Source organism: Oryctolagus cuniculus, chromosome 8, assembly GCF_051225735.1.
Source record: "Oryctolagus cuniculus isolate XC-2025 breed Fujian yellow rabbit chromosome 8, ASM5122573v1, whole genome shotgun sequence".
Taxonomy (NCBI): domain Eukaryota; kingdom Metazoa; phylum Chordata; class Mammalia; order Lagomorpha; family Leporidae; genus Oryctolagus; species Oryctolagus cuniculus.
The window spans coordinates 72739280-72756212 of NC_142874.1; the positions used below are offsets into that span (position 1 = coordinate 72739280).

The window sequence follows — 16933 nt, forward strand, 5'->3', positions numbered from 1 at the left end:
AGCACAGAGCAGGATTGGAAGTGGAGCAGCTGGGACTCAAACCGGTACCCATGTGGGATGCTGGCACTGCAGGGGCAGTTTTACCTGTTTCACCACAGCACCTGCCCCAAGAGATTAATTTCAAAGAGATGATTAGGGACCAGCCTTGTGGTGTAGCAGGTAAAGCTGCCCCCTGTGATGTTGGCATCTCATAATGGTGCCTGTTTGAGTCCCAGCTGCTCTACTTCTGCTATCCAGCTCCCTGCTAATGTGCCTGGGAAAGCAGCAGAAGATGGCCCACCCATATGGGAGACCCAGAAGAAGCTCCTGGTTCCTGCCATCTGTCTGGTCCAGCCCTGGCTGTTGTGGCCATCTGGGGAGTGAACCAGTGGATGAAAGATTTCTCTCTGTGTCTTTCCCCTCTCTTTCCCTGTGACTGTGCCTTTCAAATAAGGAAAAATCTTTTTTTAAATAAAGATGATTAGGCCGGTGCTGTGGCTCAATAGTCTAATCCTCTGCCTTGCGGCACCGGCACACCGGGTTCTAGTCCCAGTCGGGGCACCGGATTCTGTCCCGGTTGCCCCTCTTCCAGGCCAGCTCTCTGCTGTGGCCCGGGAGTGCAGTGGAGGATGGCCCAGGTGCTTGGGCCCTGCATCCCATGGGAGACCAGGGGAAGCACCTGGCTCCTGCCTTCAGATCAGCGTGGTGCGCCGGCCGCAGCGGCCATTGGAGGGTGAACCAATGGCAAAAAGGAAGATCTTTCTCTCTGTCTCTCTCTCACTGTTCACCCTGTCTGTCAAAAATGAAAAAAAAAAAAAATGATTAAAATGTGAAAATGGTATCTGGTGGACCTAATTAAAGATTTTGATACTTAGGCTTTCCTGTGGATAAGAATATTGCTTAAAACAGTGCTTCTCAAACTTTAATGTGTATAGGACCCAGCTGGGAAATCTTGTTAAAATGCTGATTCCCATTTGGTAGATCTGGTGTTGGACCTGAGATTCTGTATTTTCATAAATTTAGTGATGTTGGGGCTGGTGCTGTGGTGCAGCAGGTTGAAGCCCTGGACTGCAGCGCCAGCATCCCATGTGGACATGGGTTCAAATCCCAGCTGTTTTACCTCCAATCCACCACTCTGCTGTGGCCTGGGAAAGCAATAGAAGATGGCCCAAGTCCTTGGGCCCCTGCACCCACATGGGAGACCCAGAAGAAACTCCTGGCTCCTGGCTTCAGATCAGCTAAGCTCTGGCTGTTGCAGTTATTTGGGGAGTGAACGGGTAATGGAGGACTTTCTCCCTCTCTCTGGCTCTACCCCTCTCTGTAACTCTGTCTTTCAAAGAATAAAATAAATCTTAAAAAATTTAGTGCTGTTAACAGTGATGATTAGTGAACCCTACTTAGAAATATAAGAGTATAGACTTCAATTAGGTCATTATTATGTATGTAGAAATATTTTCCAAAACAACCCCCTGAAGACCTGAATAGATTTTTACTTTTTTCTTTTTTTAAAAGATTTTATTTATTTATTTGAGGGGTAGAGTTACAGACAGTGAGAGGGAGAGACAGAAAGGTTTTCCATCTGCTGGTTCACCCCCCAAAATGTCCGCAACATTCAGAGCGGAGCTGATCCAAAGCCAGGAGCCAGGAGCTTCTTCTGGATCTCCACATGGGGGCAGGGCCCAAGCACTTGGGCCATCTTCTACTGCTTTCCCAGGCCAAAGCAAAGAGCTAGATCGGAAGTGGTGCAGCTGGGACTCAAACCAGCACCCATATGGGATGCTGGCACTGCAGGCAGAGGATTAACATGCACCACAGCATTGGCCCCCTGAATAGGTTCTTATCTGTGGTTGTTTCTATGTATTAGAACTCTAATATTTTATAAATTTAAAATCATAGTGTATTTTATGGTAAAGGAAAATGCTTACAATAAAGAAACTTGTGTCTTACCATTTGTTCCATGAATGATGTTTGCAGACTGTGTTCAAGACTTTACCAGGCCTGAAGATCGAGAGGCTGGAACTAGGAGGGGTTCTGAACACACCTCAGGAGAAGATTTTTGTTGCTGCTGGATCTGAGATTAGAGGCTTCACAAAGAGAGGAAAGCAGTTCCTCTCTTTTGAAACAAACCTCACTGAAAGCATTAAAGCCATGTATGTTTATTATTCTCTTTTTTATTTTTACCTATGTATTGATAATATTTTAGATGTAGAGCAACTTATTAACTAACATATCTTAAGTTTTCTGGAAAATAAAATTGACTAAAGTATTTTATTAATCAGAAACTAAGTTTAACCTAGACTCAACACAGAATTGATTGGCTGCTAAAGTGTTGTTTTCTTTTAAAACTTTATAGTATTTATAACTTGCTTCAGTTGTGATTCTTGATCAGGCAATAGAGAAAACATCCTCAGGATATTTAGGTTCATATTCTTTAATTGTCTTTGGTAGCTCTGGGTTTTAGGGAGCAACATTATATTAAAAGGCTGACCTTCAAAGTTTGTGACTACCAGAAGGGTATAATTTCAGGTAAATCTTGTAAGACTCACAGAAAAATAACTCCTTTAGTGGTCTCCTGATATGTGAAATTTTTTTTTTTTTGAAAAATTTTAGCTTTTGAATCATTTGATGGGGGACAGGGCAGTTAGAAAGGGCTTTAAATTTAGTTAATCTGATTTGCAGTTTCTTACACATGCTACTTAGGAGAATCCCTTGGGAAGCTTGGGATTACTTTTCCTATCTCATACTTGCTGAATCAGAATAATCAAGATTGGTTTTTTTTTTTTTTTTTAGAAAACAGTGCGTTATTTGAATCTGATACAACTAATTTGTACAAACAACCAGACTCCTAGATTTGGAAACTGAAATTTGTATAATTCCATATAATGCACAGCATATCTCCTGATATTTGGGCTACAAAACTGTGTCTTGAAAAGATTAGATCAAAATTTAACGACAGATGGAAGTAATTTCAAGTGTTTTAACAATGTAACACTTTTGATACACTCTTGTACACAGACATGGCCAAAAATAATGGTGAAACAGTGAAATCAAAGTAATTTATTAACTAGAATATCCCTATGTTCAGAGAGGTTATATATACAGGTAAGAGGAAAATAAGGAGTTTCCCATTAATACTCATATTTTCTTTACTTTCTTAAATATTTTTGCTGGAATGGCAGAGGTGGAATTTTAAGGTATTTTATTTAGGTTTTGAAAATTTATTATTTATTATCTTTTTCTTTAAAAGATTTATTTATTTATTTGAAAGGCAGAGTTACAGAGAGGTAAAAGCAGAGAGAGAGAGAGAGGGGGAGGGAGAGAGAGAGGTTCATACCCCAAATTGCTGCAGCGGGCATCACCGAGCACTTCCTAAGCCAGGAGCCAGGAGTTTCCTCAAGGTCTCCCTTGTGGGCACAGGGGCCAAGCACTTGGGCCATCTTCCACTGCTTTTCCAGGTCATTAACAGGGAGCTGGATCAGAAGAGGAACAGCTGGGACTTGAACTAGTGCCCATATGGGATGCTGGCGCTGCAGGTGGCAGCTTTACCTGCCATGCCACAACGCTGGCCCCCAAAATGTATTATCTTAATCTGAACATTTATAATGTTTCATAGGAAAATAAAAGTTAAAACTTCAAAATATTTGGTAAGGAAACTGATCACTTAAAAAATGTTTATCTCATACATCCTTCCCTGCTCAATGCTTTCATCTATTCCTCACTCTTGTCAACAACAGTGATTGCTAAATAGTGCTTTGGCTATTATAATGCATATTGACTTCAAAATGGACTTGCAGAGCTTGAAAAAGATATAGAATTTTATAAAGTTGATAAGAATGATATTAAATGTGTGTGTATATAGGGTGTGTGCAGTGAGGTGAGGAGCAGGCATTTGGCACAGAAGTTAAGACACTGGTTGAGATACCTGTGTACTGTATTGGAGTGTCTGGTTTGAGCCCCAGTTCCTTTGTTTCTAATTCAGCTTTCTGGTCATGTTCAACCTGGAAGGCAGCAGATGATGGCTTCTGCCAACCACACGGGAGACCTGGATTGAGCTGCTCTGTGTTCCTGTCTTTGGTCTCACCCAGTCTTTTTGTTGTAGCATTTTGGGAGTGGATCAGCAGATGGGAGATTTCTCTCTGTTTCTCTGCCTTTCAAATAAAATGAAAATAAATAAAAATTTTAAAAGTAGCCCAACTGTGGCGTAGTAGGTTAATCTTCCACCTGAAGCACTGGCATCCCATATGGGCACCAGTTCTAGTCCTGGCTGCTCCTTTCAATCCAGCTCTCTGCTATGGCCTAGGAAGGCAGTGGAGGATGGCCCAAGTGCTTGGGCCCCTGTACCCACGTGGGAGACTGGAAAGAAGCTCCTGGCTCCTGGCTCCTGGCTTCGTATTGGCACAGCTCTGACCCTTGTGGCCATTTGGCGAGTGATCCAACAGAAGGAACACCTTTCTCTCTATCTCTCTCTCTCTCACTGTCTGTAATTTTGTCATATAAATAAATAAAATCTAAAAAAAGAAAAATTGTTTTTTGATATAGTAATTATCTTCAGATAATCACATTTTCATTATTTTTATTTTTGGATTTTCTGAGCTCAGTCTATTGAATGGCCCAAGGATTTAAGATCCTCATTTTCAGTTTTCAGTCTTATGCCCAAAAGCCAGAAAATTGAGTGGGGGAAATGAAAGAAAATCATGTTCAATATGGTAAAATTGTAGTGAACTGTTTATTTTTTTGTTTTCATTCTTTCTTCTTTTTTTTGAAGACTTATTTATTTATTTGAAAGGTAGAGTTAGAGGGGAAGGTGGGATAGGGAGAGAGATTGATTTTTCCATCTTCTGGTTCACTCCAAAAATGGCTGCAGCAGCCAAGGCTGAGCAAAGCTGATGTTACGAGCCAAGAAATCCATCCAGATCTCCCATATTTGCTGCTTTCCCAGGTGCATTAGCATGGAGCTGTATCATAACTGGTGCTCATTTGAGATGCTGGTGTTAACAAGTGGTGGCTTAACCTGCTGCTGCTGCGTCACAACACTGGCACCTAGTTTTATTTTCCTCTGAAAAAAAGTCAGGAGTGACCTATGCTTATTTTTTAAATGTGGCTGTGTTAAATTGTTATTTTAATGTTCTCAGGCACATATCTGGCTCAGACCTCTTTCTCAGTGCAAATTACATCTATAACCATTATTGTGACTGCAAAGACCAACATTACTACCTTTCTGGGGACAAAATCAATGATGTCATCTGCCTTCCAGTGGAAAGAGTACCACGTATTACACCAGTATTGGCCTGCCAGGACCGAGTGCTCAGAGTTTTACAGGTTACCATTATTAGTATTTTTTTAACTTTGTGTAATTTACATAAGTGAATATTGATGAATGTTGTGCACTTGAGATAAACTGTTTCAGTGATTACTATTTAAGTGTTCTATATAAAATTTTTCTGGAAAAACATTTTAATAATTGGTAAATTGATTTATTTTTACTTGAGGCAAGTGTGTTGAGATTTTTTACAAGTTTTTAGGAGCAATATGTGGAAGAAAAACGTTGCTTTTCCCATCTCCAAACACAATTTCTGAATTAGTACAATCAGAATTGGATATTCCTAATACAGAGAACCCTCCTGAGCTTTTTGGCTTTACAATTCGTTAGCTTCTTATTTCACCCTCACTTCCCTCCAAAAAATCAAATTACAGGAAAAAATTGGATTGGGGAGCCGGTGCCGTGGCTCAATAGGCTAATCCTCCACCTAGCGGTGCCAGCACTCCGGGTTCTAGTCCCGGTTGGGGCGCCGGATTCTGTCCCGGTTGCCCCTCTTCCAGGCCAGCTCTCTACTGTGGCCCAGGAGTGCAGTGGAGGATGGCCCAAGTCCTTGGGCCCTGCACCCGCATGGGAGACCAGGAGAAGCGCGTGGCTCCTGGCTTCGGATCAGAGTAGTGCTCCGGCTGCAGCGGCCATTGGAGGGTGAACCAACGGAAAAAGGAAGACATTTTTCTCTGTCTCTCTCTCACTGTCCACTCTGCCTGTTGAAAAAAAAAAAAAGGAGAATGTTTTAGTATTTTCTCCTTGATTTTTACATTTTATACATATATTATTTTCAAAAATGTTAATATATATAAAATTACTAACAAATACAAGTTGATATTTATGACCTAATTTTTTCAGCAGTTTTATTCTAGGTGTTAATAAGAGTACTGTATTTGAATATTGATGTTATTTATATTATTTTAAATTTGTAAACCGTTTGGATTTTTAAATACTTATTCTCCTTTTAGGGATCTGATGTAATGTATGAAATTGAAATTCCTGGCCCACCAACCGTCTTAGAACTATACAATGGAAATGGCGGTAATCAAAATCTCATTTTACTCAATCATCTATATATTATTAAAACATTAAGTGAAACAGGAAATTGTGTATTGAACATGAACTAGAACTGCAACACTTTTTTTTATAATAACTTGTCGGTAATGAACAATAATGGGTTACTGAATTTTGATTTTCAGTTTCTTCATCTAAAATTAGATGATGGCAAAGGGTTTTAACTTGTAGAGTTAAAAATATGTAAGTGTTCTTCCAAAGTTTTCTTATAATATTTAAAAAATTAGATTTTTTATGTGAAAACACTTTTAAGTTTAAAGAGAGATTATGAATTATGGGATAAATGTAGTATGTTTGATTTCAATTGTAAACAGGTAACTCTGGAGAGGACATTTTGTTTGGAACATCAGATGGAAAACTTGGGCTTATTCAGATCACTGCATCTAAACCAATACACAAGTGGGAAATTCGAAATGAGAAGAAGAGGGGAGGTATGCTTTTGTTGTAGTTCATATTCTGAAATTTCAATGATTATGAAACAAAATAGATTATAGATTATATAACTTTTATTGGCCGGCGCCGCGGCTCACTAGGCTAATCCTCCGCCTTGCGGCGCCGGCACACCGGGTTCTAGTCCCGGTCGGGGCTCCGGATTCTGTCCCGGTTGCCCCTCTTCCAGGCCAGCCCTCTGCTGTGGCCCGGGAGTGCAGTGGAGGATGGCCCAGGTGCTTGGGCCCTGCACCCCATGGGAGACCAGGAAAAGCACCTGGCTCCTGGCTCCTGCCATCGGATCAGCGCGGTGCACCGGCCGCAGCGCACCAGCCGCGGCGGCCATTGGAGGGTGAACCAACGGCAAAGGAAGACCTTTCTCTCTGTCTCTCTCTCACTGTCCACTCTGCCTGTCAAAAAAAAAAAAAAAAAAGATTATATAACTTTTATTTATTCACATTATATAGCAGATTTAGCAACTCATAGAGCCAATTCTGAATTTATCTGCTATTTGTTTGTTATCACATCTGTCATACTATTGGAATACTAAGTGAGAAATGTTGATAGTAATTTGGGATAGACAGGATTTTAAAGGCTAATGTGCATCATTCTTTGCTAAAATCCATTTTTCATGGTCTGAAATAGAGAATTAGTTGGAATCTAGGAGTACTTATAATGAGGCAAAGAAAAAATACAGTCTGTGGGTCAGGGAATATTCATATTTCCTAGGGAATTTTTTTTTGTGTTTACTTACTTTAATAACAATATGTAGATCATGCTATCACCATGGAATGTAAGTTCAGGTTAGACAAGAGATTTCACAACTGCAATAATGTATCCTGTAGTATATCAAAGTTTGTGTATAATGTCTGACCAACCAGCTTGCTCATAAACTATTGATCACTTCCACTATAGGTAATTTAACATTTATGAGTCTTACACAGAAAATTAAAAAACACTGCACACATTTTAAAAGTGTTAATTTACCTTTGTATTAGCAGTTAAAATACATGTTTCTATTTCAAGGTGACATTTAGAAATTATGCTAGTATAACAGCAGCAAAAATATAATTCTGCAGTTTTTACAAAAGAGCTAACCTGGAATCCATAATTAAATTAGTCTCACATCTACAAGTATGATTCTGAAATAAATACTACTATGCAGCTGTCTTAAAAGCTTGCTACCTTTTGTTTGTGTACACACACAAGTACACACACACACACATTCAGGTGTGGGAGGCTTTACAAATTATATTCCATGAACTTTTTGAAAAAGAGTTCTTTAAGAGATAACCAATCCCAAAAACTGAAATATTCATCCAGTCTATGAGGCAGGCAGAAAAAAGTGAATTAACTGGGTAAACAGGACTCCTTTCCAACACACGAAGCATGTGACACTCTGCAGCAAACTGGGAGTAACTTCAGCATTGGCCTGCTGTGATCTTTAGGACTAATTTCATCACAAGGGTTGGGGTGGAGGGAGAACATTTTAACACCAGGTGTAAAATGTGACATTGTGTTAACCTGACTCCCCGAGGGACCTATTAGTGAACTAGTCACTAATAATTTGGTCACGAGGAGGTCCATATTCAAAATACCATGTATTATTGTCTAAACCCACTCAAATTATTTATTTTCGATATAACACATAACCTCAATATGAGATGTCTAACTAAAGGAAACATCTCCAACAAGGCCAAGCCAGCATCTCTTCTAAGGTTTAGGTTTCACCCAGAATTCCCGATACATGGAATAGCCCATACCAAGAGTCATTGCTCCTACAACAAAGCCTTGAGCCGCCACACGCATGTGAATGAGGTGAAGGGACATTTTCGTATTTCCCCTGCTCTTCAGTTTGTACAGTCCATATGCAACAATCGCTGCAAACCCCGCCATTCCAATGGGGACAAATGGTGCCTCTTTAGCTTTTTGGATAAGTTTGGATCCCTGATCTTCATCATATGAAGAAAGAGAAACATCTGTATTGGTTGACATATTGGTTGTTTGAAGACTCTTCTGACTGCAACAACCCCAAAAACCCTCCAACCGGTTTTCCTAGGGAATTTATCTGGGAGAATTTATTCCCGAATTTGTAGGTGCTAAGTTTTTTATTGATATATTCATTTATTGTTTCAACAAATGCTTGTTAGGGGAGGCAGAGTGAATACATAGGTAGCTTCACCTAGTTACCTCCAGAAGATACAAGGGATAGTGCATTAGTGAATGATTGTGGGAAGAGGAAGGCACTTTTAGATTGAGTGGTTAAAGAATGCCTCCTAGAAGAGGTGGAAATTTGAGCTGTGATTGATAAGAAAATGTGTTAGAAATTTGAGGATTTGAGGAAAAGAATGTTCCAAGAAAAGGAAAAAAATCAATGGAAAAAACTTGAGCAGAAGTTAGCCTAGTCTAGGCTAATGGTAGCTGGAAGAAGAAAGAAGGAGATAATTTCAGTAAATATCACAGAGGGAGAGTATATAATTTGCTAGTGGATCTGATATGGGGAGTTGAGAAAAAGAAAGGAAACAAGATGTAGCCTCAATTTTTGGCGTGTACAACTGAGTGATGTAATTTACTGAGCTGGAGAGAGACTGAGAAAGAAGTAATCCTAAAGGCATGTGGTGAAGAGAGAAATCACAAATTTTGTTTGGGGCATGGAATGTTTGAGATACAGGTGTGTGTGCAAAGATGCCAATTGGATATATGAGAATAGAGCTCTGGGGCGGAGCCAGAGCTGGAGGGAGCTGTAAACTTGATGTCAGTGCCACATATAATGCCCTGGAAAGAGGATGGAAAGAGAAGGGCACTGAATTATGCTCAGAGTCATTTTTTATACCCATTCTGAGTTGGTATATTCTTGACTACAACCATTAGTTTTTTTTTTAATAACTATTGTGTATCTTTTTTAAAGGTGTTTTGTGTATTGACAGCTTTGATATTGTGGGTGATGGTGTTAAAGATTTACTTGTTGGGAGAGATGATGGAATAGTGGAAGTGTATAGTTTTGATAATGCAAATGAGCCTGTTCTACGATATGATCAGGTGAGTTCGTTAGAAGAATACTATATATGCTTATTATTCAACAAATTATTATAGAGATGATTAATAGCTTGAATTTGAAGTGAAAATATATTAAAATCTTGTGCTTGGTTTAAAATATCATTATTTTGATTTTATCAAAATCTTTAAAACTACTCAAGTGTGTGAGTAATAGACTATTGTCTTTGAGCTGAAAAATAAATTATTCTTTCATTATACTTTAGAAATTATTATAAATTTTAAAAGCATTAAATGTTTTAGTTTCTATAATATATAACAATACATTATGGGAATAACATTTGTATTTTTTGGTAACATAAGTGAGGCTTTTTTTTTAAGATTTATTTATTTATTTTGAAGGCAAGTTACAGAGGCAGAGAGAGAGAGAGGTCTTCCATCTGCTTGTTCACTCCCCAAATGGCTACAATGGTTGGAGATGGGCCTGACTGAAGCCAGGAGCTAGGAACTTCTTCCGGGTCTCCCAATCGGGTGCAGGGGCCCAAGCACTTGGGCCATCTTCTGTGCTTTCCCAGACTGTAGCAGAGAGCTGGATTGGAAGTGGAACAGCTGGGTCTTGAACCGGCGCCCATATGGGATGCCAGCACTGCAGGTGGCAGCTTTACCTGCTAAGCCACAGCACTGGCCCTGAGACTGTTGTTTTAAAACAAAGTTTAGGAATGAACTTCCTATCATTAGGATAGTGTCAGAAGTATCCTTAAAGTGTGAAAAGTAGCAGTTTACTTACAGGTACTCAAAGGCTAGCTGTATGAGAAAAAATACTAGAGATAAGTTTGCAGACTTTAATGTGATTCCGTTTATTTATGCTGAATTTTTATTTATATAGAGAAGCATGCTAGTGTAAATTTAATCTTTCATTTTCATAAACAGGTGTTCTCCAACCCAGGGCTTCCACATCTTGCTTCATGCAGGATCCTTTGAGACTTGTTTTTAGGAAAAAGGAAAAAAAAAAAGAGAGAAAGAAAAAAGTCAGGGACAGGTAATGGATTTAACAGTCAAGATGCTGCTTGGGATGCCTGCTCCCATAATGTAGTGTCTGTGTCTGAGTTTGAGTTGTGGCTCCATTTCTGGTTCCAGCTCTCTGCTGATTTGCACCTGGGAGGTAGTAGTGATGTCTCAAGATAATTGGTTCCTGCCATCATGTGGAAGACCCAAATTGAGTTCTGGGCTCCTGGCTTCAGCCTGGCCCAGCCCTGGCTTATGTGGGATTTTGGGGAGTGAAACAGCAGGTGGAAGATTCTCTCTGTGTGTCAGCATCTCATTGCAATAATCAGGGCTGTTATTATGATTAATAATTGTTTACTTAAGCTTGTATATTTGTCTTAATTATTTATGTAATGCTAATTATAATTATAGAAATTGCTTATGCATACAGCTTTATGATCACAGAAGATAATTTAAATTTATTTTTTTTGGTTATAGAGAAATATGAAGAAATATAAAAGAATTTTATATTAGTACATTGTATAAACATAAGAGCACATGGGAAAAGTGCAGTGAAAATAAAAGTTCAAGGAGAAAAAAATAGCAATGTAAAATTTCAGGTTTTAAAGAAGGATATATTTCTCCAGTTTTTAAGTCAATGACTGTATATGTAAATTTGTACTGCTAATTAGATTCACTGAATATGATTAAAAGATGTTACAGTTTTATTTTAAAATATTGCTTACAACTTACAGGAACTTCATTTCTTGTAATTGTTTAAAGTTGTGATGAAGAATACAGATGTTTAAAATATGTAGGACAGTACATAGTTTTGTTCATAATTACTTTAGTGGGAACATGAACAAAAAAATTTTTGAAGACTTCCAGTATATGTTAAGTAAACCAGGACACTTGTCAAAAATGCGCCTTTTTTATTGTAAAGTAAATTAGGTATCCCACTCTAAAAAAATGAAACTTTTTGTAAATTATAATAAAACTTTTGTTACTTGAGTCTCAGGTAAGTAGCCTCAAGAATAACCAAGATAGCTTTGCAGAACAGAGTAGGTAAAGAGAGCTAGATAGAGTAGGTAGACAGTAGGTAAAGAGAGCCAGCTTTTTGTTTAGTTTAATACAAGTTTATGTTCCTTCTACCACCTGCTTTAAAATATTGGTTCTCAGCCATGCCTGACAGGAATTACCTCTCAGAGTTTTTCCAGACTACTAGTCAAAGCCTGTTAGTAGGTTGCTAATGTAGTTTTAAAAATTTTAATAGAATAGATTAGAATTCTATTAGAATATATCAGAATATAACACTGCCTTGTAAGTTTATTGTTGTGTGTGTTCATGTGTGAATACATACCAGCTTGCAATATAAATTTTATTGCTTGCTTCCCAAAAAAGTTGAAAGTTGGTGGCCTAGAATGCTTGTTAAAAAGACATATTATGGAGCCAGTGCTGTGGTGTTCTGAGGTGCCAGCATTCCATATGGGCATGAGTTTGAGTCCTGGCTCCTCCACTTCCAATCTGGCTCCTGCTAATGTGCCTGAGAGGGCAGCAGAAGATGGCCCAAGAACTTGGGCCCCTGTGTCCACGTGGGAGACTTGGGGAAAGTTCCTGGCCCCTGGCTTTGGATTGGCCCAGCTATGGTCATTGTGACCTTTTGGGGAGTGAACCAGTGGATGAAAGAGTTCTCTCTGTCTCTCCCCCTCTCTCTCTGTAGGTCTGCCTTTCAAAAAAATAAATGAATCTCAAAAAAAAAAAAAAAAAGACATACTGGTTGACTCATCTAAGACATGCTTGGGAGGGAACTATTGCTTGGAAGATGATACTATAAACCTTGAACCATCTGAAAACTTGATTTTTCTCAAAGTAGCAGATTCATATAGGCTTCTTTTAGGCTGTCTTTATTATTCACCTGAAAGATTCAGAGAAAATGCATCAGATTATGGAATTCAGATGGTAGACCAAACTTACTGGCAGTGTTGCTTATAATTTTTTTTATAAAAACTTCTTTATAGAAATAAAACTGTTTTTGCTTATTAGATGATTTTTTTAATTTTTAATTTTTATTTATTTATTTTTTTTTGACAGGCAGAATTAGACAGTGAGAGAGAGAGAGAGAGAGACAGAGAGAAAGGTCTTCCTTCTGTTGGTTCACCCCCGAAATGGCCGCAGCGGCCAGCACGCTGCACTGATCCAAAGCCAAGAGCCAGGTGCCTCCTCTTCCCATTCGAGTGCAGAGCCCAAGCACTTGGGCCATCCTCCACTGCCCTCCCTGGCCACAGCAGAGAGCTGGACTGGAAAAGATGCAACTGGGACTGGAACCCAGTGCCCATATGGGATGCTGGCGCAGCAGGCGGAGGATTAACCAAGTGAGCCACGGCGCCAGCCCCACTAATTAGATGATGCTTTAAAAGAGATTTATTTTATTCCTTTGTAAGGCAGAGTTACACACAGAGAGGGAGAGACAGAGATTTTCCATGCTCTGGTTCACTCCCCAAATGGCCAAAACGACCAGGGCTGGACCAGGCCCAATCCAGGAGCCAGGAACTTCTTCTGCGTCTCCCACATGGGTGCAGGGGCCCAAGCACTTCCACCCAAGCGCTTCATCTTCTGATGCTTTCCCAGGCACATTAGCAGGGAGCTGGATAGGAAGTGGAGCAGCTAGGACCCTTATGGGATGCTGGTATCATAGGTGGTGGCTTTACCTGCTGTGTCACAACTCCAGCCCCTTAGGTGATTAAACTGGATAGTACACACAAATATACTAGTCATTTTGAATATTCTTTCTCAGATTTAAAAACACTGGAAATTTCTGGCATTTGTTTAAGATATTTGTCTTTTTAATCTCAGTATCTACATATAATTAATATTAAGTATATGTTGAATGTCAGGAGGCACGTAAATAATTTTTGTGGCTTTAAAGTGAAACATTTAGGTATTAATGACGTTGTTGGGCTTGGATTTATTTCAGGTGTTGTCTGAAAGTGTCACATCTATCCAAGGAGGTTGTGTAGGGAAAGATGGCTATGATGAAATCGTGGTGGCTACATATTCAGGTAAAGTAAGTGATAATAGATAGTTCAAGAAAGAATCAATAACAAAAAATAACTAATTTGATAAATTGCTTTTGATGATTACTTTTTAAAAATCTATTTATTTGAAAGGCAGAGTTAGAGGGGGAGAGAGAGAGACAGAGAGACGGAGAGAGACAGAAAGTTCTTGTACTAGTTCACTCCCTGAATGTCTGCAATGGCCGGAGCTGGGCCAGTCTGAAGCCAGGAGCCAGGAGCTTCTTCTGGGTCTCCCACATAGGTTCAGGGGCCCAAAAGCTGAGCCAACTTACTCTACTTTCCTGGGCGCTTTAGCAGGGAGCTGGATCAGAGTGGAGCAGTTCGGGGCTTAAACTGACTCCCATATGGAATGCCGGCACTGCAGGTGTAGGCTTAACCTTCCATGCCACAGTATCAGCTCCTGAATAAGAGTATGTATCCTGTTTCAGTACCTTTGAAAATTAAGTGATTTTTGGGAGAAGGAGGGTTTAAAAAGAAGAATTTACTGAAATTAATAATAATTAAAACTTGATTATTTATGAGTAGCTAATTTTTGCAGTTCACAGTAGGTTTGTGAGAGCTTATATTTCCATGAAAGTAATTTTCAAAAGACTTTTTTTTTTTCTTTTTTGTGAGAGACAGAGTCCCGCAGCTTCCCCAAATGCCAACAGCATCCGTATTGTGCTGAGATTGGACTCAGGAGCAGGCATCATAATCCAGATCTCTTATGAGATTGGCAGGGACTCAATTGCTTGAATCATCACCCTGCTGCCTCCCAGGGCTTGCTTTGGCTGAAAGGTGGAGTTAGGAGCCAAAGCCAGAAATCGAATCTAGGCGCTCTGTTATAGAATGTGGTCATCTTAACCAATATGCTAGACACCTACTCCTAGCAATTCTTATTTATTAACGATTTTATTTATTTATTTATTTATTTTTATTTTTTGACAGGCAGAGTGGACAGTGAGAGAGAGAGAGACAGAGAGAAAGGTCTTCCTTTGCCGTTGGTTCACCCTCCAATGGCTGCCGCGGCCGGCGCACCGCACTGATCCTATGGCAGGAGCCAGGTACTTATCCTGGTCTCCCATGGGGTGCAGGGCCCAAGTACTTGGGCCATCCTCCACTGCGTTCCCTGGCCACAGCAGAGAGCTGGCCTGGAAGAGGGGCAACCGGGACAGAATCCGGCGCCCTGACCGGGACTAGAACCTGGTGTGCCAGCGCCGCAAGGCAGAGGATTAGCCTAGTGAGCCGCGGCACCGGCCTTATTAGCTATTTTTGAATTTGCTGGACTATGTTGACTTTTTTTTTTTTTTTTACATTTCAAAGGTTTTGGATCTTTATTACAATTACAAAAAGCCAATAATATAGTTTATTATTCTCCTATTTCAAGTCTTTGACTTTTTTTTTTTAACTTTTATTTAATGAATATAAATTTCCAAAGTATGGCTTATGGATTACAATGGCTTCCCCCCAATAATGTCCCTCTCACCCGCAACCCTCCCCTTTCCCTCTCCCTCTCCCCTTCCATTCACATCAAGATTCATTTTCGATTCTCTTTATATACAGAAGATCAGTTTAGTATACATTAAGTAAAGATTTCAACAGTTTGCTCCCACACAGAAGCTTAAAGTGAAAAATAATAGATGATTTTTTAAATGATGATGAAATCAGATCAGACCTATTGTCATGTTTAATCCCGACGATGTTGACTTTTGCCAACCTTGAAAAACAATTTGAAATTGTCAAAAACTAAAAGATTCCTTTAATCATAGTATTACAATATTTCAGGCAAAGAAGGAATAGTAGAACAAAAAAACCCAAGTAATTTCTTTATGGTTTGGATGTTTTTCAGCTTTGATTTTGTTTTCTGAAGAAGTCCTAGGGCTAAATTAGTTTGTTGGTGGTGGACAAAGGGGCATATATATTGGCGTTTCTGCTATATAATGTGTAATATAACTTTTTTAACACTAGAAACACTAAATGATGCAGGATTGTGATTCATCTCTACAGGCTGGGTTACAGGTCTGACAACAGAGCCCATTCATAAGGAAAGTGGACCAGGAGAAGAAGTAAAAATTAATCAGGAGATGCAGAATAAAATTTCTTCTTTACGGTAACTTTGAATTTTTTGTTTACTTTTTAAAATTTCATCTCATGGAATGTGTAGTTATTGCTTTTTATTATTTATAGATGTACCATATTTTATTAGAAGAAATGATACAATAATCACCTTCTAAAGTGAATGTTTGGGGCTGGCTTTGTGGTTCAGTGGGTTAAGCTACCACCTGGGACACTAGCATTGAATATAGGTGTGAGTTTGAGTCCCGGTTGCTCCACTTCTGATCCAGCTTCCTGCTAACACGTGTGGGAAAGCAGTGGAAGGTGGCCTAAGTCCTTGGGCCCTTGTACCCAAGTGGGAAACTCAGAATTCCAGGTTCTTGACTTTGGCCTGGCCCAGCCCTGGCCATTGTGGCCATTTGGGGAGTAAACCAGCAGATGGGAGATATCTCTGTCTTTGTCTGTCCCTCTCTTACTCTACTTTGCCTTTCAAATAAATACATAAATAATTAAATTAAAGTGAATGTTTATGGATTTGAAAAAAATAAGAATTGTGTAATGTTTTGAATACTTTTTCTAGAAGTGCATTTTCTGTATTGACTTTCTTAGATCAAGAATTGTATTTTTAATTGTTTATCTGTATATGGTTTTGTTGTTTTTCACAAACATTAGAAAGGAAGCAAGACAGATGACTATTTTTTATGAACTCTTGTTCAGTGTTCCTGTGGACCCTTTTGAATCTGTAACTGTGGCTTATTTGTTGTCTTACTGGAAGTGAGTAATGTTGGCTCCTTAGATGCAGGGATTGCTTTCATGGCCTGCTCAACCTGACATGTCCTACAAAAAAGGACCCAAGACTCATGTAAAGTTGCTTCATACAATGATGTGACAGTTGCTGAAACTTTTTTTTTAAGTATTTATTTGAAAGTTAGAGTTAAACAGAGAGAGAAGGAGAAGCAGAGAGAGAAAGAGGTCTTCCATCCACTGGTTCACTCCCCAGGTGGCTGCAATGGCCAGAGCTGGGCCGATCTGAAGCCAGGAGCCAGGAGCTTCTTCCGGG

General features: G+C 39.4%; 1 protein-coding gene and 1 pseudogene across 6 annotated transcripts in view; one reads left to right on the top strand and one right to left on the bottom strand.

Moving 5' to 3' along the window:
- BBS7 (Bardet-Biedl syndrome 7) overlaps window positions 1-16933 on the top strand; it is a 48245-nt gene that overhangs the window by 12013 nt on the left and 19299 nt on the right. For all 5 annotated transcript variants that reach the window (XR_016212018.1, XR_016212019.1, XM_008267915.5 and 2 more), the window contains exons 4-10: window positions 1954-2129; window positions 5112-5298; window positions 6253-6325; window positions 6673-6789; window positions 9696-9826; window positions 13740-13824; window positions 15826-15928. Coding sequence is in view for 3 of the 5 variants with exons in the window: in XM_008267915.5 (XP_008266137.2) it covers window positions 1954-2129; window positions 5112-5298; window positions 6253-6325; window positions 6673-6789; window positions 9696-9826; window positions 13740-13824; window positions 15826-15928 (872 nt within the window). In the remaining 2 variants the exon portion in view is untranslated. The remainder of the gene's footprint in view (window positions 1-1953; window positions 2130-5111; window positions 5299-6252; window positions 6326-6672; window positions 6790-9695; window positions 9827-13739; window positions 13825-15825; window positions 15929-16933) is intronic.
- On the bottom strand, window positions 7755-9149 carry LOC100356386 (HIG1 domain family member 1A, mitochondrial pseudogene; annotated as a pseudogene). Its single transcript, XR_016212021.1, has one exon. The product of XR_016212021.1 is annotated as an HIG1 domain family member 1A, mitochondrial pseudogene (transcript).